We start from the raw sequence: 1,760 nt of genomic DNA on the forward strand, positions 1-1,760 counted from the left end.
CCCGATGCAATGCACCTGGCAAATTGGCCAAGTCCACAAGGAATAGTGTTTTCCTAATATGAGCCTTTGCATTATGCATAACAAAATGTAAAAAGAACATTATTTACGCACTACCTTGATAACGGATTGTTTATTTTTATTTTTTTGTAAAACCTTTATAAAAACTTATTGAAACTAATATGTAAAAGCAAATTTAGGACTCAAACATCGATGTAGCTGTCCACACCAATACTAAAGCAGACAAACAAAGATCCAATGGGAAATAAACCAATACTTTTTGTCATGAGGGTCCCCAAAGGAATTTTCCTAGAGCTTACATTTTTAAATATCTCATAAAGAATACATAGATATCAATGACTGGGTTACGTGAAAGTAGCAGAACGATTGATAAACTTACAGTGTTGAGGCCGTAGCCTGGATACCACCATTATTGGAAAGGGTCCAGTACTTCCCAGTATGAGTTCTAAAGGCACATTTCTTTGTGTCCTTATTGATTTCCAATTGAAATGTCTCTTGGTCACTCTCTTCATCTTGATTAGCCGAGAGGTCTATCCCTATTAAAAAAAAACACATAAAACATTTATACATTGTATATAAAATGAAGTATGGGAAAATCCACAAACACTCAATATTCATTGCAATATAAAAGATCTGCACTGATAAATATTGTACATAGAATGTCTCTTTAGTGCTATATGTTACTTCTACACCCCCACTAGGAATTACAATTTGATTTATATGTTTAGGCTCATCTACGATCAGAACAGATGAGCAGTGACTGAAGTAGCACTGCTAGAATGACCTCCAGCTCACACCCTATGACAGGGTAAAAACTATGGCACAAGTTTACCCCTATTTAATGTACAGAGCTGCGTTTTATATTGGTTCTATATAAATAAAATAATAATAATAATAATATAGTCAATGTTCCAATAAAGTGAGGATGATAGTTCAGATTGGTTAAGCTTTGCCATAGTATGGTAAAGTGGAGGCTCTAGAACATTTGGAATTGGACCTTAGTAATTTTGTATTCATCTTCACCAGGGGTGTCCAAACTTTTTGCAAAGAAGGCCAGATTTGGTGAGGTGAACGTGTGTGGGGCCTGACCACTAACCAGGGTTAGTGTGGGCGTGGTCCCCACACAGCACACGCCCACCAGGGTGTGGTGAGGGATTCCCTGTGCATGGAGTCTGGTGTCAGTGCGGCTCCGTGCAGAGCAAGTTCTTGGAATCGGAGTGGGCGTGGTCCGTGCGGGTCCTGCGCAGCACACACCCACTATATTGTCGTGGGGGTTTCCCTGTGCACACATGGGGACTCCTGTTCTGTCGATTATGCCTGCCGAGTAGCGGGCCAATAATTGCAAGGCGATTGATCAACTCCAATTAAAAATAAAATACCTTTTTTGTACGCGTGTATTTTATACAGTGAACAGTGCTGGTGGGCGTCATATTATTGATTTTATGACAGAGGCTGCGGGCCGGTGGAAATCTGAACACGGACCGCACTGTGGACATGCCTGATCTACACAGTTTGAACTTCCTGGGTCAACAACAGCTTTACTTTATGTGTACAGTACAACACCACTATTATAGGTTGCTTTATTCCTTTTACGATTCAGTGCTGCCTTCTTTATGGCCAACTCCAGCCTTAAAAGTTTGTCCTAGGCAACAAACCATTAAAGCAGAACACAGATATGTCGATCTGTCGGGAGGTCCCGCGTACCCCGGTATCTGTCTTTGGCCCAGTGCCGACATCTTCTC

At 40.9% G+C, this 1,760-nt stretch overlaps 1 protein-coding gene across 1 annotated transcript in view; it reads right to left on the bottom strand.

The window, feature by feature from the left end:
• Positions 1–1,760, bottom strand: part of FSCN1 (fascin actin-bundling protein 1) — a 19,803-nt gene that overhangs the window by 6,732 nt on the left and 11,311 nt on the right. Inside the window, exon 2 of the mRNA XM_072419155.1 lies at positions 398–554. Coding sequence (XP_072275256.1) covers positions 398–554 — 157 coding nt within the window. The remainder of the gene's footprint in view (positions 1–397; positions 555–1,760) is intronic.

The sequence above is a fragment of the Pyxicephalus adspersus genome, chromosome 7 (genome assembly GCF_032062135.1).
Source record: "Pyxicephalus adspersus chromosome 7, UCB_Pads_2.0, whole genome shotgun sequence".
NCBI classification, from domain to species: domain Eukaryota; kingdom Metazoa; phylum Chordata; class Amphibia; order Anura; family Pyxicephalidae; genus Pyxicephalus; species Pyxicephalus adspersus.